At 43.2% G+C, this 16249-nt stretch overlaps 1 protein-coding gene across 1 annotated transcript in view; it reads left to right on the top strand.

Annotated features, from left to right (window-relative positions):
* pla2g15 (phospholipase A2, group XV) overlaps nucleotides 1–16249 on the top strand; it is a 58285-nt gene that overhangs the window by 17182 nt on the left and 24854 nt on the right. The window contains exon 2 of the mRNA XM_085991198.1: nucleotides 5926–6082. Coding sequence (XP_085847324.1) covers nucleotides 5926–6082 — 157 coding nt within the window. The remainder of the gene's footprint in view (nucleotides 1–5925; nucleotides 6083–16249) is intronic.

The following is a 16249-nucleotide window of genomic DNA, read 5'->3' on the forward strand; positions in this document are numbered from 1 at the left end:
TAGAATCAAGCATCAGATCAAAGAAGCTGCCTGCATCTTGCAGTCAACTGGGCTCGGGTTTTGTTTTGCAGTGATTGGCGACTGACAGCTTGTTGGAAATGTAGATATTTCGGGACAGTTTTGTGTATTGACCACTCCCTGGCACAAAGATAATGGGATTGTTCAGTATACAATTATCCAAAACTGATTTTTAATTTACATTTAATCTGTCCATGGAAATCATACATAGGGAAAATTTTTGATTTTTATTATTTGCCTCCAGATGAAAACTCTGCTGTTGTCAGACCTTGGCCCTTTTGATAACTGTGTGCTGATGGAGGGGGCTAGTGTTCTACGTTTGGCATCTTTCCCTTTCCTCTCCTGAAGGCATTGCATTATGCTAGGCTGCAGAACCACAGGTACTTCACCCAAGTGGACAATCTTGTGAGAGTGTTGCAGGCAATTCAACTGTGGGTCTTCGCAGACGACCCCCGAACCTACCATCCACTGATAGTCGCAGATGTGGAATTTGCAGCCAGGATCACTGGTAGTGATGTGGCGCAGGTTCAATAGCTGACCTATTATTGCTGGCTCCTCCCTAGCCCAGGGCAGTGTGGCCATTAGTAGCACTGTAACCTGAGGTTAGCTAGACCAACGATCAGACGCAAGGCCTTTCCGATGTGGTTGGCTGAGTTGAGTCATCGAGGGAGTTGTGAAAAGCAATTTTTAAAAACTGTTGTCACATGCTCTCAGCCATTTCCATCAGTTGCCTGATTATAATGGGAAGTTGTATACATAGATTTTGAAATATTTAATGCCCGTTAGACACAGGTTTATGTGACCGAGTTCTTGCTGGAGTGCTTTTATAAGACTCTGATCCCAGTGTTAAATATTTGGGCTATACACTGGTCACCTGTAACAGGGGCCAATGTGTTGGAATGGCTTTCTTTCTGTTCACTCACCCTTTGTATCGGTGCACTTGCTGTCCAGTACACAGTAGGAAAACGTAGGAGCGAATCAGTCTTGAGGTTTGCCTGTTGTCACGGACTATGTGTGCTACAATGTTGAGTAACTTATGTGCAACGTACTGCAGTTGTTCAGGTAATTACAGTGGTGGGCCTACCTCTGTTAGAGGAGGATTTCATAATATTGGCAGATTGGGGGTAGCATTATCTTAAGATGTAGATTTACTGCAGGAAGCTACCTCATTCTTCACCACACACATTTCTTGGGTGGACCAAATCCTGGACCTATTTTTGCCTAAAAATAGAGGATGGGACAATTCCAATCAGTGAATGCTCTACTTCAGCTGGCAATCCCAGGCAAAGATGTGTGCTCCATCTTAGTAAAAAGACCTAAACGAGTAGCTGGCAAACTGATTCCAGTCCTAAATATTTATGCCCAGACTTGGAGTACCCCAAATATCGCATAACCTTTTCCACACGCTGACCCACACAGAGAGCACAGTCACAAAGAGATCTCCACTTTCTCAGCTCAATTGTTAAACAATCTCCTATGGGTCAGAAGGTAGCCTGTATCTCCATTATGCTCACCGTATCACTCCAGTGTAATATCAAGCTAAGGGATGAACTCTGGTTTTGATCTTTCTCTTCCTAAACCAAACATTACTTTATCACTCTCTATCATATTGTTGTACTGACGCGAAGATTTTCAAGGACATTTCAAAGTGATAACTTTGAAGTTACCCAACCTTTCAATGCATGTGACTGTAACTGTTGTGTTGTTGCAAAACCTAAAAGGCCCATAGTGCAGCACAACAGCAAGGTGGAAAATGATAAGATGTGAATGCAGAAGTGGTGGTCAGATGACAAGTTTGGGTTCTAAAAGTCCGTTGGAGAAGGGGAAAGCTGAGGGAGGTGAAGTGTTTCACAATTTTCAAGTATTGTACTGCAAACAAAGTAGTTAGATACCGATTTTAGCACAATGATGTACGCACATGATGCTTGTTACGCAAAACAACATCTAGTGCTTTTATAAAGCTGAGATATTCACACCAAGCAGAAAATGGAGGGATTTAGAGAAGTGATAGAAGGTATGGTTGTAGAAATTAATTTATAACCGGGTTAAAGGCATAAACTGAGGTAGCGAGGCAAAATAATGATGTTGGAGGGGGCTTTATGAAGGAGGAGATATACCATCCGTAAACTCGAACACAACATGGAAAATTTATAACTCCACGTGAGAAATCATGGTCAGTCTTCCTCTATGAAATGCACCATTGATCTTGAACTTAATAGAAATTTCCAAAAAACAGGTTCTAGAGATGACATACCCTACACTTGCCAACTTTTTGATCAGATGTTGGAGGACATCAACAGCAACTTTCATGTGTATATAGTGCCTTTAACGTAGTAAAATGTCCCAAGGCACTGCACAGGATTGTTTTCAAACAAAATTTGACTGAGTCACAAGCAGATATTAGGGTAGGTTTTAAGGAGCATCTTAAAGAAGGAAGGAGAAGTTTAGGGAGGGATTTCCAGAGCTTAGGGCCTCAGGAGCTGAAAGCATAGCCACCAATGGTGGACTGATTAAAATCGGGGATGTGCAAGAGGCCAGAATTGGAGGAGTGCAGTTATTTTAGAGGGGTTTGGGGCTGGAGGAGGTTACAGAGATAGGGAGGGGTGAGGCCATGAAAACAGGGATGAGAATTTAAAAATCGAGGCGTTGCTTAACTGGGAGCTAATGTAGGTCAGCGAGCACGGGTGATGTGTGAACGGGACTTGATACGAGTTAGGACATGGGCAGCAGGGTTTTGGATGAGCTTAAGTTTATGGAGGGTGGAAGATGGGAGGCCGGCCAGGAGTGCATTGGACTAGTCAAGTCTAGGGGTAACAAAGGCAGGGATGAGGGTTTCAGCAGCAGAGTTTTGGATGGCTGAGGATAGGACGGTCAATTAAAGAAGCTTAATGTTCTCTGCTGTCTTGATTTTTCCATTCTTAGCTGACCAATCTAAGCAGTTCCTGGAGGTTTTGTTTTTAATGCTAAAGAATTTAGAAGGAGTTGCTGAAAAACTCAACTTTTGGCAAATATAAAACACACTACCTGCTGGACATTAGTGTCTATCAGGCCAAGGTCCTGAAAAGCTGCCTTTAAGTCAAAATAAGTAGCTCAAACAATTTGGTCAGTTGAAATGGCTCCGAAGTCTTGCCCTGGTGCATTCGTACTTCAGTAGTAGGGGAGAGGAACATAAGAGACAGAACATGCGAATAGTCTTAACACTACCCTTGCAGAGAAACCAGGAGCTTTTTCTTTCATGAGCTATACTCTGATTGTTTATGTATTACAGCAGCAATTTTAATATTCTTGGGAAATGTGGGAATTCCACATGAGGTCAGAGCCAATAGTGAGCACAAAAATGTTGCAGGTAACCATGTTTACCTGGTTTGATGCTCCATGTTACTGAGCCCCACTTAGTGTATGTACCGTGTCCCCCCCCCCCAGTCATCACATTAGGAAATCCCCCATCCACTGACCACCTCCTGGAAAGTGATTTTACATGGATGTCAGTGAGGGTACGATTCATTGTTAAAGGATATTGTGTTTTATTGGCTGGGTGGAGGGGTGCGGGGGGCTTTGGGAGTGTAATTTTATCAGTGAGCACTCTGGATTACAAAGGTGTCCATTATTTTTTTAATTGCTGTTTCACAGAATCACAGAAACCCCACAGTGCAGCTAGAGGCCATTTCGGCCCATCGAGCCTGCACCGACACATATCCCACCCGATCCCCGTAACCCCTACACCAACACATATCCCACCCTATCCCTGTAACCCCACGTATTTAATCCCCCTAACACTAAGGGTCAATTTATCATAGCCAATCAACCTGACCTGCACATTTTTGGATTTGTTTTTCAATATTTTTTCATTGTGTATTGCTAATCTTCTCTATCGTTCCAATTTTAGTATATGCTGTTGACACCGACTCGGTCCTTTGGAGCAGCGAATGTGTTGCTAGATCTTGGATTAAATGACCTCTTGGCTTCCAGCCAGCTCTTGGCACATGGGTGGATTCCAGCCTGATCATAAGATTCTCACATGCTTCACATCCATTGTTCTGCTGGCATGGTTTCCTTGCCATAGATAAATTAGTTGATACCTGACACCTGTGTCACCCTATATTGGTTTCTGACTGAGAAACTGCCGATGGCTCGGATTTTGCGGGGCCGATGTCTGCGTACGCCATCGTAAGCCCTCAGAATGGCCCCGCAAGTTCTGGGTCTGCGCATGTGCGAAAACCCGGAACTTGCGATCTGTCAGGGTTCACCCTGACGATCATCCGCATGCACCCCAAAAACACTTGCTGGAGTAGGGCCTGCTTTTACCAGTGTAAGGGTTAAAATAAATGTTAAATTTAAATTATTGAAACATTCAAAAACATTTAAAATTAGTTTATGTAAATTTTGGCCTGGATTAATGTTTAACATTATTTTTCAAAGAATTATATTTTAAATGCTTAGAGACTTTTTAATTAATTTTGAACATAGGAGCATTAGTTGTATTTCAGTTGTGTTTATTTATTTGGGGATTTCTCAAAAGCTTATGGGGATTCGTTCATAAGCTTGTGAGGAATACCCCTTTCTAATTGGTCGACCTGGCCCACATGATGCATGGGACATTTCCGAACCGCCTGCGTTCCTGGGATCTGTGGGCCTTTGCGCAGGCAACGCCTGCAGGCCTAGGACCCGGGAGCCAGCGGGTACCTTTGTATTTTTTGGGGTCGGAGGCGTACTCCAGAGGTATGCCTCCGACCGCAAATTTTGGCCCATTGTTTTTATTTGAATCTGGATGTAAAAGTCTTCGTCTATGTCTTTTAATATTTTTGACACTTGAATGTTGTTGAAAGCAGTAGAGAGTACTCTTAAAATTCATTCTCGGGATGTGGGTGTCGCTGGTAAGGCCGGCATTTAATGCTCATCCTTGGTTGCCGTGACTGAGTGATTAAGAGTCAACCACGTTGGTGTAGGATTGCAGTCACATATAGGTCAGATGGAGTAAGGCCAGCAGGTTCCTTCCCTAAAGGATATTAGTAAACCAGTTGGGTTTTTGTGACAGTCTGACAGTATTGTGGTCACTTTCACTGATACCAGCTTTTAATTTCCAGATTTGAAAAAGAATTGAATCCCATGATTATTAATCAAGGCCTCTGAATTGCTTGTTCAGTAACATAACCACTATACTATACCGTCCCACTGGTGGAAGTTTGACCACATGGACACACTTCTGCACGCATTCTGGTCTGGTCTGGTCCTGCCCTACCCATCAGTCCATCTGGATACAGGTGCTGATCATCACTGGAGTGATGACTGGCCTTAACAACCTCCCTCACCTATAAACTTTAAAATTGCTGCTCAATGGCTCAACATGTTTATCCAGTGAATGCATGGACTATACAGGCTAGGATGATCCCAAGTTTAATCCCTGGTCTATGCTGAGTTTACTCATTTCGGACTGAGTGGTAGATGGGGTGCTAGAAGCAGACGGCCAGGAGGGGGTTATCAGCCAGGTTTGCCACTCCTGATTGCTGTCCAGCATCCCCTGCTTGAAGCATGTGTGAATTGACATCAGACAAGGGCAGGATCTTTATCCCCCTCCCCCTCAATGCCTGCCAACACTCACTGTCTAGACTCGCGTGAATAATTGGGTGTGGAGCTGGATGCTAGGGAGGAGTCAACAGCTTCCCAGAGGACTGGGGAGATGAAGATTAATGGGAAAGAAGCTGCTGTTCAGACGGCCTGCGAACAGGCGTTCTGCAGAGAAAGTTCCATAAAAGGTGAAAAGTAAAATGCAGTTGGGAGCTGCAGGGCTTTTCCTTCTCCTCCCACATTCATCACTGTTGATCTTGTTTTGTGTATGTGGGTGGCGATAGTGAGTTGATGTACCTGTTGATTTGATTCCTAGTTGTAACTTTGTTTTGAATTTGGCAGTTCCAGGTGACCTGGGGAACCAGCTGGAGGTTAAGCTGAACAAACCTACCGTGGTGCATTACCTGTGCACCAAGAAAACCGTGGATTATTTCACCCTCTGGCTGAATCTCGAGCTGCTTCTGCCTCTCGTCATTGACTGTTGGATTGACAACATCAGGTATGGCATGAGTAATGCTTGGTACATGCAACGTGCGTACTTGAAAGGTCTTTTTTGAGTTGAGTGCTGCCAGATTTGAGGGGGTGGCCTGGTATAATTTCCAGTCTTGCTGGTCTGTATTTCACTGACTGGTAAGATGATCTGGAATCGCCTTGCGAGCAGCTACATTCAAATTGGTTTTGTGCGATCGTAATCTCACCTCTTTTGTTGAGGTGGCTTCTCCAAGGAAGTAACATGGCATTGGGCATGATTTCTTAGCATTAAAGTTATAAGCTCTGAAATTCCACCATCCGCATTCCTTCAGATTAAATTTCATATACAGGAAACTTTGTGATATCCGGCACCGACGGGACCGAGCTGTTGCCGATCTATCAAAACTGCCGGACATACAAAGTTAATGTTGAAGCATACGGAGGTTTTCATCTCCGTATCTGACAACAAACACTGTTGCTTAGCAACAGCTTCTAAACAGTCGGCTGCAGCTGCAAGCGTCTCTAGCTGACACTGTTGCTATAGCTACAGACCTTGCAGCGCCTGACTGGGGAAAAAAAAAAAGCAACGAGAACTAAAAAAGCTTATAGAAAACGGCTCCTGATTTTTGCCATTAGATCGAGTATTCCAGACATATAACCTCCGGATAAACCAAAGTTTCCTGTATAACAGATCTCTACTGTTTTTATTTAAAATGGACGGGTACTCCTGCTACCCTTTCAGCACTACCATTTTCAGTCTAGTCAGGCTGCACTAACCTAATTATTTCCAGGTGCCTGTTGTCTCACTAAACCCAATGAGATGAAGTTGGGTGGACTGTGAGGATGCACTGTCTTAACTGTGTTTAAGGAGAAACTCTGGTCAAGCAACCCATGAAATGAATCTCGCCACAGTCCTCTGCCTTCCTCATCGCCAATCTTTGAGGTAGAACGTTGACTTGCTTTTTGTTTCTCCCTTCCCTTGCAAGCAGTCTCCTGCTGTACCCTGAAAATGCCATTTTCACAAGTGGTTTCGGTTAACGATGACTTCACTGAGCTTGGCCTAACTGGAGCCTCTTACTCCAGCCTTTTGTGTGTCTCCTTTCTGTACCAACTCTGCACGAACAAAATTAGACCAACCCATTCACCTCATTAACCTGCTTAATATGCTGATACACTTTCTACCCATGGTTTTTAAATTTAAAATTTGTTTTCAACTCCGGTTCGTGCTCGGTTAATTGGCTAGTTAGTGCCAATCCGATCAAATATATTGAGTGTTTGCTTCCATGTGTGTTTTTTCTTTCAGGAGATGAGCAATTGCCTTTTACCTCATGCTTGGATCACTCCTGGTTGGGCCAGTGATCTGCTCCCAGTCCTACCCCAGTGCAGCCCTTCAGCTGGTGCCTGAAGGAACATGAGGAAAGAAAGAACTTGCATTTATATAGCGCCATACACTACCTCAGGACGACCCAAAGCGCTTTACAGCCAATTAAGTACTTTTTGAAGTGTAGTCACTTATAATGTAGGGAACACGGCAACTAATTTGTGCACAGCAAGGTTCCCACAAACAGCAATGTGATAATGACCAGATAATCTGTTTGTGATGTTGATTGAGGGATAAATATTGGCCAGAGACCCAGCAGTCGGGCTGATCGCTCACTCTTCAGTCACCAAATGTTGGGGAAAGCAACTTGGCTGAAGGTGAGGACTTTATAACTAACAAATGGAATGAACCATCTCTGTTGTTATAAGTTTTATTAATAATGGATGTTGTCAAATCGCTGATTGACACAGATATGAAGTGTGTCCTCGCCATTGGCCAGTATCGAGAGGTCTGTGCCTGAATTACAGATCTAGTTGCTGCAAATAAACATGTCTAAAATGTAAGCTTAAAAAAAGTATCAAAACTGCTCAACAAAAATTATTACACAATGTTTGTTTAAACATGTTTTATGTAAAAATACAGTGGAGTTCTGGCAGTGAACATTAACACAGTCTGTTTTCTGCCTTTATTGGACTAAATGCATTTATAAACACCAATGAGATACAATTTTATAAAATAGCTCTCTTTGGCACATGGAAAATTCTGTCTCCATAGAAACTGGAATAATGAATTATTCTGCAGCGGAGAAAATCTGGATGTGAAATGCAATCACTCCTTAAATGTCTCCCTGTCATAAAAATTAATAATATTTTGTTGCTGAAATATTCATGATTGAATTGGGCTCAGTGAATTAGAGTGGGCAGCTGCCTTACTACACTGATTCGCTGAGGCTTTCTTCTCCTGCAGCTCTGAGTGTTTGATGATTAGGTTAATGCCACTATAGATAGACGGGGACCTCTTAACCAGAGCTAATAGGGTAATTGTGCTAGTCAGGATATTGCATTTTTTTTATTAAGCCAGCGCAAAGATATGAAAGAAGCTGTTTATTGATCAACAGTTCTCCATGTTTATAAAACTCATATGACTGGTCTTGTGCTTTAGTGATAACTGACTTCTGGGAAGAGAGAAGTGTGGCTTTTGCTATGTCATAAACATATCAAATAATCATTTGTGAAGTAAAACAAAAACTGTATGGCATAGAAATGATATGGTGAATAACACAAGGACTTTGCTAACCGATCAGTTGATAGTTCTATGCACTGGGAAGGTCCTTGGTTGGGTCGCTAGTCTGTGCTTAGTTTTTTTTTTCATCTGAGGCAATGCTGGGCCAGTTCCATTTTCCTTTTGTGACCCTGGGGCAGGGAGCCATGGTATCCCACTGCTGATCCAGCAACAAAAACTTTCTTTTATAAAACACCTTTAATGGAGAAAATCTCTCATTCCATCCCATAGTGTTTCATAGAGGCCTGAAGTCAGAAGTGGGGATGTTCGCTGATGATTGCAGTGTGTTCGGTTCCATTTGCAACTCCTCAAATAATGAAGCAGTCTGTACCTGCATGTAGCAAGACCTGGACAACATCCAGGCTTGGGCTGATAAGTGGCAAGTAACAAGAGAGTCTTGCCACCTTCCCATGACATTCAATGGCATTACTGTTGGATCCGTGGTTCAGTGGATATGCTGTTATTAAATAATCACACGGATGCCGTACATTAACAATAAACAGGTCTTTACTGGAGGAGGGTAGTCTCAAGACTGGGGGTACAGAGGCATGCGCAAAGCTTATGTACAGGTGTGGTCACTGCCGGTACTACAGTATACAGGAGCTGTAAAAGTAGTTCTGACTTAAAGGCACATACACTACAATTACTATCGTTGAATCCTCCACCATCAACATCCTGGGGGGGGGGTCACCGTTGACCAAAAACTTAACTGGACCAGCCACATAAATACTGTGGCTACAAGAGCAGGTCAGAGGCTAGGTATTCTGCGATGAGTATCTCGCCTCCTGACTCCCCAAAGCCCTTCCACCATCTACAAGGCACAAGTCAGGCGTGTGATGGAATACTCTCAGTTACTTCAACAGCACCTTCCAAACCTGCAACCTCTGCCACCTAGAAGGGCAGCAGGTGCATGGGAACACCACCACCTGCCAGTCACACACCATCCTGACTTGGGAATATATCACCATTCCTACATTGTTGTTGGATCAAAATCCTGGAACTCCCTCCCTAACAGCACTGTGGGAGTATCTTCACCACACGAACTGCAGTGGTTCAAGGTAGCTCACCACCACCTTTTCAAGGGCAATTAGGGATGGGTAGTAAATGCTGGCTTTGCCAGCGACACCCACATCCCATTAATGAATAAATTTAAAAAAAAAAAAAGGAAGGAGTTATTGGGAGGGGTGATCAAAAGCTTGGCCAGAGGTGAGATTTAAGGAGGGTTTTAAAGAGGTGGAGGGGCTTGGGGAGGAATTCCAGAGCACAGGACCTCGGAGTTTGAATGCGTGGCTAGTAAAAGTGCAAAGGAAGTGGGGGATCCACAAGGGGCCGGAGTCAGAGAAATGGAGAGTTCTGAGGGGGATGTAGTGCTGGAGGAGGTTAGAGATGGGGGAGGGGTGAGGCCATGGAAATATTTAAACACAAGGATGAACATTTTAAATGTTGATGCATTGGGGGACCAGGATCCAATGTAGGTCAGCGAGTACAGGGCTGATGGATGAATGGGATTTGGTGCAGGATAGAACTCCATATCCAGAACAGTATTGGGCTTCATTGGAGTGATTGAATAGTCTGCGGATACTTGCTGCATCAAGAATGACCACTGGCCAAAGTAGCAGAGTGCTTTCAGTGCTTGTGGAACCAATAGCAGTTCTCCAGTTTTCAACACACTTTGGCTTTATAGAGTTGAGTTGAAAGGAAGTGATTGCATTTGAGATAAGAGGAAATGGTGACTGAAAATATGTCAATGAAGGAAGAACTAAGGCTGGAGCCATTGGTTGGCTTTGCAAGAGAGATGAAGAAACTTGTGTATATAAAGAATTGGAAGAAACCATGCCTTTGTTGCTCCATTGAAGGGCATGGAGGGGCCCGAGATGAAATGATTCAACCATTGTGTGCACATGTACAAAGGGAATGGTTGAGGTGGAGACCATTGCATCTTTTAAGGGAAGGATAAATTAATATTTGAAGGAGAGGACAATGCAGAGCTATGGGGAGAGAGCAGGACCATGGGATTAGTTTTGGGCTGATCTGGCAAAGATGTGTGTTGGGTCAAATGACCTACTTCTATGCTGTAAATTTCCGTGGTCCTAAGATCTATAATGATGAGAGGTTAAGGTGTCCCTCTACATTGCACCACAGCACAGTACAGGAAACTTTGTTATATCCGGGACCGAGCTGTTGCTGATCTATCAAAACTGCTGGACAAAGTTAATGTTGAAGCATACGGAGATTTTCATCTCCGTATCTGACAGCAAACACTGTTGCTTAGCAACAGCTTCAAACAGTCGGCCCATACCTTGGAAGCGTCTCTGTAGCTTAGCAACAGCTGCAGAGAGACTTTCCAAAGCCTGACTGTTGGGGGAAAAAAAAGCCACGAGAAGAAAAACAACCTAACAGAACGGCTCCTGATTTCTGCCGGTAGATCAAGGTTTCCGGACATACAACCTCCGGATAAACCAAAGTCTCCTGTACACACTACTGAAGCACAGTGAGGACTCCAGGAGAATCCAAGAGGAAATCAATGGAAAGAATTATGACAATGATTGGGGGAAGGAAGAAACTGTCAAGTACTCCATGTTTAGCACTGAAAAGATGCATTGAGATGCTCCAGAAATTGAATTAAGGGATTTTCTTTTTGGTTCAGATTCCATAAGCTATCTGGCTTGCTCTCTGTATTAGTTGTATAGTCAGAAGAGATGTTACAATAGTTGGGTTTCTCGAGGAAGAAGCTGCTGACTCACTCTGTTACTGCACCCCCACTGCCCTGTGGGCAACCAAGGGGCTTTTTGATTGAGCATGAGCTATCATTACACAATCAACCCCAGCGCACCTGCAAGAAACAGGAAGGCCACGTTTTCAAATTAGATGCCCGTGAGATCAGAAGAGATGGCCATAAGTGATTATTGAAACTGTTCTCGGATATCAACAACAGAGCTGAGACGCGCATATTAAAGTCTGCAGAATATGCCAAGTCCTGCTCACTACATTTTTCAGTGTGGTGTATTTGTATCTGGGTTTTTAAAACCATATTCTAAGTGTTAGATGTCAAAATAAAATTGTCACAAATTATAAAGAACCACAATTTCATACAGAATTATTCATAAGATTTGTGCAGGTGTTAGGACGTTGGATGAAAAGAATAGATTACAACCAGGACGTGATGGGGGAATGAGCCCCTTTCTGGCAGACATCATTTAATACAGGTACAGGTAAATGTAGTGTTATGCAGGTGGGCAGTGCCAAACCATGTGTACACAATACAGGGTTACGAACTTAAGGCTCTTGACTGGGGAAAAAGACCTGGGTCTCAGAACATGAATGTCTGAAAGTTCACAACTTGTACCACAAGACTATTACAAAAGCAAATACAGAGTTCAAATGTACTGCCAGCACGATCAAATACAAAACAAAAAATACTATACTGTCCTTGTACAAGTCCCTGCTTAGGCTTCATCGAGAATACAGTGGCCAACTTTGGCCTCCTCAATTGGTGGATGATACAGAGCATAGTTTCTCAAATTGGGGTCTGTAGAGACTCTCCGGGGTTCTGCAGCCGGAGGTAATTTCAAGCCTGATCATCATCTTTATAAAACAGACACTCATTCAGTTCTTGTGAATTATTCTCAATGGTTGGGCCTGCATCCCCTCAGAAGCCCACAGCTGTCACTCGCTTTGCAACAAGCGCGCCCTGCAGGTCGAGCCGATTCCGCTCCCTGACGCCGCGACCCTGTGCCATCCTCCCGATGCATGATCAGAGCGTCCGCGGGGCCCTTCAAACACGTGCCTGAACGTGTTCACGCAAACACGTACAATCCCACAGTGCAGCTGTTACAGAAGATGCCAGTGGGACAGTATGGCATTGAGTTAGGCTTCCAGCAACATCCCAGCATGTGCATGGGTGCTCGTGCCCTCACTCACCTTGGCCAGCCTGCTGACGGCTTTAAAAATTATCCTAAGTGGCTAATGGTGGCCATCTGTTGCTGCAGAATGCCCAGAATTGGTGTGAGAAACAGGCACACCCATCTCACTGCTATCTGTAAATACCTGTTTTTAAAAGCATTATTGAAACACTCTTTACATGCAGCACTTTCATATTATGAGTATTATAGAGTATTATAATTTAAATGGCGGGTCCATGATCTACTAATCAATTTGAAAAGGGGTCCTTCAACCAAAAATGTTTAAGAACCACTGATGTAGAGACCCTGGAAAAGATTCAGAGGAGGGCCACTACATTGATACTTAGTTTAAAGGCCCTTAGTTACCACCATAGGCTGAGAGTTGGGGCTTTTTACTCATAGTGTAGACTTCGAGGTGATTTGATTGAAGTCTTTTCTCAGTCATCTAGTGTTGATGCAGAAAATTACTGCAGAGTCTTGCTCCGATAAATGATCCTCTAAACTCAAATCAGTCAGGTTGTAAGTTCCTCTAGGAATTGCTTCTTCGAATATTACAGTACAAATATGGTCATTTTACCTTCTGTATTTTCTGACATCTATGGCTCTAAACTGCGCTTAATGTCAATGCATTGGCTGTGTCATTATCAGTGGCGCCCTTGTCTGGGTTGCCAGCTCCTGCTGACTTAGTGTCGGAATGTTTCATGAACAGAAGTTTGTTCATAATTAATGTGTTTCTTTCCTTTTCCTTCTGCCCTACTGCTGTGCACAGTCTCGAATATAAATAGCCTTTTGATTATAATGGAGAGCTGACAGGAGAGCGTTTTCTCGAACAATTTTTGTAACCTTATGTTCTTACGAGGAAGTCAGCACTAAACATAAGAAATAGGAGCAGGAGTAGGCCATTCGGCCCTTCGAGCCTGCTCTGCCATTCAATGAGATCATGGCTGATCTCTGCCTCAACTCCATTCACCAGCCCGATCACCATATCCCTTGATGCCCTTACTAGAGAAATCTATCGACTTTTTCTGTTTTGAATATACCCAATGACTGAGCCTCCACAGCCCTCTGAGGTAGAGAATTCCAAAGATTCACCACCCTCTGTGTGAAGACGTTTCTTCTCACCTCAGTCCTGAATGGCCTACCCTTTATCCTGAGGCTGTGGCCCCTGGTTCTAGATTCCCCAACCTTGGGAAACATTCTCCCAGCATCCACCCTATCAAGCCCTGTAATAATTTTGTATGCTTCAATGAGATCCTCTCTCATTCTTCTGAATTCAAGAGAATACGGGCCTAGCTTACTCAATCTCTTTTCTCATACGACAGTCCCGCCATCCCAGGAATCAATCTCGTGAACCTTTGTTGCACTCCCTCTATGTCAAGTATATCCTTCCTTAGGTAAGGAGACCAAAATTGTACACAGTACTCCAGGTGTGGTCTCACCAAGGCCCTATATAATTGGAGTAAGACTTCTTTACTCAAATCCTCTTGTAATGAAGGCCAGCATACCATTTGTCTTCCTAATAGCTTGCTGCACCTGCACATTCACTTTCAGTGACTCATGTACAAGGACACCCAGGTCCCTTTTGAGCATCTGCATTCCCCAATCTTTCACCATTTAGGAAATATTCTGCCTTTCTCTTTTTTTCTACCACAGTGGATAACTTCACATTTATCCACATTATATTCCATCTGCCATGTTCTCGCCCACACACTGAACCTGTCGAGATCCCCTTGAAGCCTCTTCACATCTGACACTGCCACCTAGCTTTGTATCATCAGCAAATTTGGAAATGTTCCATTTAGTCCCCTCATCCAAATCATTGATATAGATTGTGAATAACTGGGGCTCAAGCACAGATCCTTGCAGTACCCCACTAGCCACAGCCTGCCATCCTGAAAAAGACCCATTTATTCCTACTCATTGTTTTCTGTCTGTTAACTAATTTTGTTCACCAACCTCCTTGTGTGGGACCTTATCGAAGGCCTTCTGAAAATCCAAATGCACCACACCTACTGGTTCCCCTTTGTCTACTCCACTAGTTACATCCTCAAAGAACTCCAATAGGTTTGTCAAACAGGATTTCCCTTTCATAAATCCATGTTGACTCTGCCCAATCTTACTATTAGTTTCTAAGTGCCCAGTTATTGCATCCTTTTATAATAGATTCCAGCATTTTCCCAACTACTGATGTGAGGCTAACAGGTCTGTAGTTCCCCGTTTTCTCTCCCCCCTCCTTTCTTAAATAGCGGGATTACATTTGCTATCCTCCAATCTGCAGGAACCGTTCCAGAATCTATAGAATTTTGGAAGATGACAATCAATGAGTCCACTATCCCAATGGCCACCTCTTTCAAAACCCTAAGATGTAGGTCATCTGGTCCTTGGGATTTATCGACTTTTAGTCCCATTAATTTTGCTAGTACTGTTTTTTTACTAATAATAATTTCTTTAAGTTCTTCATTCTCGCCACGCCCTTGGTTTTCTTGTATTTCTGGGAGATATTTTGCGTCTTCCTCTGTGAAGACAGAAACAAAGTATTTATTTAATTTTTCTGCCATTTCCTCATTCTCCATTATAAATTCTCTCATCTCTGACTAAAGGACCTACATTTACCTGTGCCAGTCTTTTCCTTTTCACATACCTATAGAAGCTTTTACAATCTGTTTTTATATTTTTTGCTAGTTTGTGCTCATATTCCGTTTTCCCTTTCTTTATCAATTTCTTGGTCCCCCTTTGCTGATTTCTAAAAAGATCCCAATCCTCAGGCTGACTGCTTTTTCTGGCAACTTTATAAGCTTCCTCCTTTGACTTAATACTAGCTTTAATTTCTTTCCTTAGCCATGGTTGGATCACTTTTCCTTTTGGTTTTTTTTTATGCCCTAGAGGAATATATGTTTGTTGCATATTATGCATTATTTCCTTGAGTGCTAGCCATTGTATGTCCACCTTCATACCTTTTTAGTGCAGTCTCCCAATCTACCATGGCCAACTTGTCCCTCATACCCTTGTAGTTTCCTCTGTTTAGATTGAAGACCTTAGTTTCAGATTGGACTACATCACTCTCAAACTTAATGTAAAATATAATCATATTAAGGTCACTTGTCGCTAAAGGCCCCTTTACCACAAGATTATTGATTAGCCCTTTCTCATTACACAGTACCAGATCCAGAATAGTCTGTTCCCTGGTTGGTTCCTCCACATACTGATCCAGGAAACCATCTCGCATGCATTCCAAGAATTCGCCCTCCACACCATTAGTGGTAATTTGAGTAACGTCACTAATTGAGAGTGCTGTCCCCAGCCTTTTGGTCCAAAACATGATGGCACCAGCGAAGAACTTCTTGATGTCCTGCCTCCTGCTTGGTCACGTTCTCTTTCACCCCACCTTTTTAAAGTACCGAGAGATGTTGCTCTGAATAAACCTGTTGTCGTCTTCACTGATTTTTTTTTTAATACAAGATCTCTCCCTAGACATGAAATTTTCAAGCATAAAATAACATTTTACAGTTATGGAGCAATTCCGGTGAATACGCTTCCCTTTAAAAGTAGAGCCTCACTAATAAAGGCTAACAGGATGAAATGATTCCAATCAAAGTGAATTCTGGCGCTCTCTGCACCGTGAGACTGAAGGTGACTTTTAAGTGGGGGTGATTGACCGAACATGAGGTCCCATTTAATGGTTGCCATACAC

The sequence above is a fragment of the Somniosus microcephalus genome, chromosome 6, assembly GCF_052327205.1.
Source record: "Somniosus microcephalus isolate GS21.2 chromosome 6, FLI_Smic_1.0, whole genome shotgun sequence".
Classification (NCBI taxonomy): domain Eukaryota; kingdom Metazoa; phylum Chordata; class Chondrichthyes; order Squaliformes; family Somniosidae; genus Somniosus; species Somniosus microcephalus.